General features: G+C 36.4%; 1 protein-coding gene across 1 annotated transcript; it reads left to right on the top strand.

Annotated features, from left to right (window-relative positions):
- The first annotated feature begins 427 nt into the window (after positions 1 to 427).
- On the top strand, positions 428 to 3,440 carry LOC106874586 (abnormal pharyngeal pumping eat-20). Its single transcript, XM_014922375.2, has 2 exons — positions 428 to 1,005; positions 3,128 to 3,440. The coding sequence occupies exons 1-2, from the start codon at positions 504 to 506 to the stop codon at positions 3,247 to 3,249; spliced, it is 624 nt and encodes a 207-aa protein (XP_014777861.1). The 5' UTR covers positions 428 to 503; the 3' UTR covers positions 3,250 to 3,440.
- The last annotated feature ends 108 nt before the right edge of the window (positions 3,441 to 3,548 follow it).

Below are 3,548 nucleotides of genomic sequence, written 5' to 3'. Positions count from 1 at the left end.
ATATATACGTTCGTGCTGCTGGTCGTGGTGAGAGGGATAACTCCCTTGGCAAACAGGACACAGTCGTGTGTCGATAAGCCAGCTGGAGGAGATGTCCTCCTGGGGCTAAAAGCAACAGTAACATCCACCCCTAGGGGTCAGCCACACTTAAGTGGCAATATACTACACTTTATCGTGCAGTTACTGTTAATACTTCATTTAGAGAATTAACATTGCTTATATATATATATATATATATATATATGTGTGTGTGTGTGTGTGTATGTATGTATAACACCACTATAATGACCGTCGCGGCTATTGACCCCACCACCACCACAACCACCACCATCACCATCATCACCACCGCCATCTCACCACCATCAATATGAATAGTGTATCTTTTGTGTTTTTCCGTGTAACACATAAGTGCTCCTTAATAGCTTCGCACGAGGATCATTCTCTGTTGTACACTTGGCCAAGCAACATCGCAGCAACATAGCATCATATCTGTAAAAGAAACTATGAAGGAAGCAGCTGTACTGTTACATATTGTCACATTGATGGCATGTCTGATGTATATCAACACTCGCACGCTCAATGTCAACAACAACATCACCACGGACAACAACAACACCAGCAACAATAACATTGACGATGACGTTGAGAGCAACACCAAAATAGGGACCTCTGAATCTCCAGTTGTTTCACCCAAGACCTGTACCATGAATTCGACTCATTGTGGAAGCGATGAAACGTGTGTAAAATACAACAGTAGTTTACAGTGCCGTAAGTTAAGTGGCAAAGAACAGTACTTTTGCAGCCTCTGTGTCAATGGTTTATGTGACTTTGACAAGGACGAACATATGTCATGTTATTGCAAACCACAATGGACAGGAGAATACTGCTCTGAGCCTTGCCTGAGGGACTGCACAATTGGCAATTGTATTTTTGAAGGAAACGAAGAATATTGCGAATGCCCAGGCAACTTTACGTCTTCTTCGAACTGTACAAAACAATATAACGGTATGTGTCGTTTTTCCCTCTTACGACGATTATGCGTAAGATTAAGAATGTGCGCGTGTGTGTGTGTGTGTGTGTGCGTGATATTGCATGCCAACATTGGAAAATTCTTGATCATCAAGATCATCTCTCCTTCTCACATGGAGCTGGACTCAGTTGCCATTTGATGATTGTGACAGCCTCTAGAGACAGATAATTTTAATAAACCATGAATTTACGTCGCATGGTGTTCGATGTACCTCTGTCCTTCTCTCTCTTTCCCCTTTCTCTCTCTCTTTCTGTCTCTCTCTCTTTACATTTGTGTGTGTGTGTGTGTGTGTGTGTGTGTGTGTGTGTGTGTGTGTATACGGGAGTTGAATAAAACGGGAAAGTTTGCTTAAATGTTTCTATTACAACAGTGTTTCGCTAGCAAACACCACAGCGTTGTAAGTTAATCGTTACGTAAGCAAATGCATAATTGAGTTGAAAGCAACAGAAGAGTATAGTAATTGAGTTCGATACTATATACCAACCTAAGTTGGTTGACAGAGCGAGGAAACAAATGAGAAAATTCTTTTTACACCAATTAAGTAAAGGGGTGGGGGATAGTATTTTTCTGTTATCAAAGGAATTAAGGGAAACGAGTAAAAGAGTAATAATGTAGTCTCTATGTCTAAGAGCAAAAGAGGTTCAATTTAAAGTTATGATTCCAAAAATTGGAATTATGTGTGTGTAAATACACACACATATTTATTATGTATGTATATATAATATATATATGCTTGTATATATATATATATATATATATATACACATACATAAGTATTAGTATATATATGTACTTATATGTTTATGCATATACGTATGTATATACCTACATGTATGTATATTGATATGTGTACGTATATGCATATGTGTGTGTGTGTGTGCGTGTGTGTGCATGTGTGTGTATGTATGTGTGTGTACAAAGATGTCAAAAGTATTATTATTATTATGGTGGTGATATTCTGCCGAGATCGACCTTGTCTTTCACTCTTTTGAGGTCGATAAGGAAAGTACAATTTGAGCACTGGGGTTAATATTATCGAGTAGCCTCTTGCACAAAATTTCAGACCTTGTGCCTATAGGAGCAAAGACTATTACTGCGGTGAACTTTCAGACTCGTTTGCCCTCCGGAAAAGTGCTTAGCAACATTTCATTCAGTTTTACATTTTGTGTTCAACTTTACCTTTCATCTTTTCATCGTTGGTTAAGTACCAGTTAAAGATTAGGGTCAACTTTCCGTTCTCCCTAGAAATGTTGGCTTTTTGCCAAAATTTGAAATTATATAATTCTGGTTGTTCTCAAAGGGAAGCTTTTGGTCTTGTACTAATAAGTAATCTACCAATATTCAGTCTTAAATTTTAAGTAATTTCGTTTTGCAGCCAGTACATTTAAAAAAATAAATAACTCTCACTTCCGCTTTATTTAATCTTGAAAGATATTGCTTATGCAGGGTCTTTCTTTTCTATCTTGTAATCGTTTTAAAATGACATTCTGTTAACCAATTTTCAACTCCGTATTCAGATGTTAACAATTTCTGTTATTTCTCTAGCTTCATTACTATTCTCTCTTATCTCAACTCTTAAATTATATTTCTTGGCTTCCTAGAACATAGACAACAGAGTTTGTTGTGATAATGTCGCTATTTGTCACTGTTTCACTTTCTTCTATATATGTTTTGAACCTCTACAGTATATATATTTTTTCATCATCGTTTTCTAGTTACAGAAGACCCTGTATTAGTGATAAATTTAATCGTTCTGTGTTAGGTGTATTCCCAATACAGTTATTTTACTAGTATTCTTTGCTGTATTTTAAAATTCAATTTGCATTCATTTCAGAATATTACATCATAACCATAGCTACTTACTACAACAATTAGAGTATTAATACCTACCACCAATGTGTTGCACTTAGGTGTTTTAAGTATATATGTTACGTGTCTATAATATTCTTCCTAACCTTTTTCTTTCATTTGTGTGTTGTACTGCATAGTTGCATCACTTCTATGGTATTTCTTAGTCTGCTTTAATTATCGCATCTCAGTTTCTTTACGTAACATGATATTAGTGATTTTTATAAAAGCTTTTCTTTATCTTTACAGATGGCAGGAACTGCGGGACTCTGTTTAACATCAAGCGCCAGTCCTTTTATACTGTTTTTATTATGCCTATCCTAATATCTGTTTTAACGAACTTTTCCCCCACAACAGCTATTCTTTTGTAATTTGTCCTTGTAATGTCCCATCAGCTATTAATTGACTTTGTGGTTAAGGTGGCGATCTGGCGAATTGGCAAGATCGTTAGCACGCCGGACAAAATGTTTAGCGGATTTTGTACTACTTTACATTCTGAGTTCAAATGCTGATACCACCGATGCTGATGTTGACTTTCATCCTTTCAGAGTCGATAAAATAAGTCCCAGTTGAACACCGAGGTTCATATAATCTTCTTAATCCCTCCCCCGAAATCGCAAGCCTTGTACCAAAATTTGAAAGCAATTATCTTTATTTTTATATTTTATCA

This window comes from Octopus bimaculoides, chromosome 8 (genome assembly GCF_001194135.2).
Source record: "Octopus bimaculoides isolate UCB-OBI-ISO-001 chromosome 8, ASM119413v2, whole genome shotgun sequence".
Classification (NCBI taxonomy): Eukaryota; Metazoa; Mollusca; class Cephalopoda; order Octopoda; family Octopodidae; genus Octopus; species Octopus bimaculoides.
This window is presented reverse-complemented; position numbering and strand designations above follow the sequence as displayed.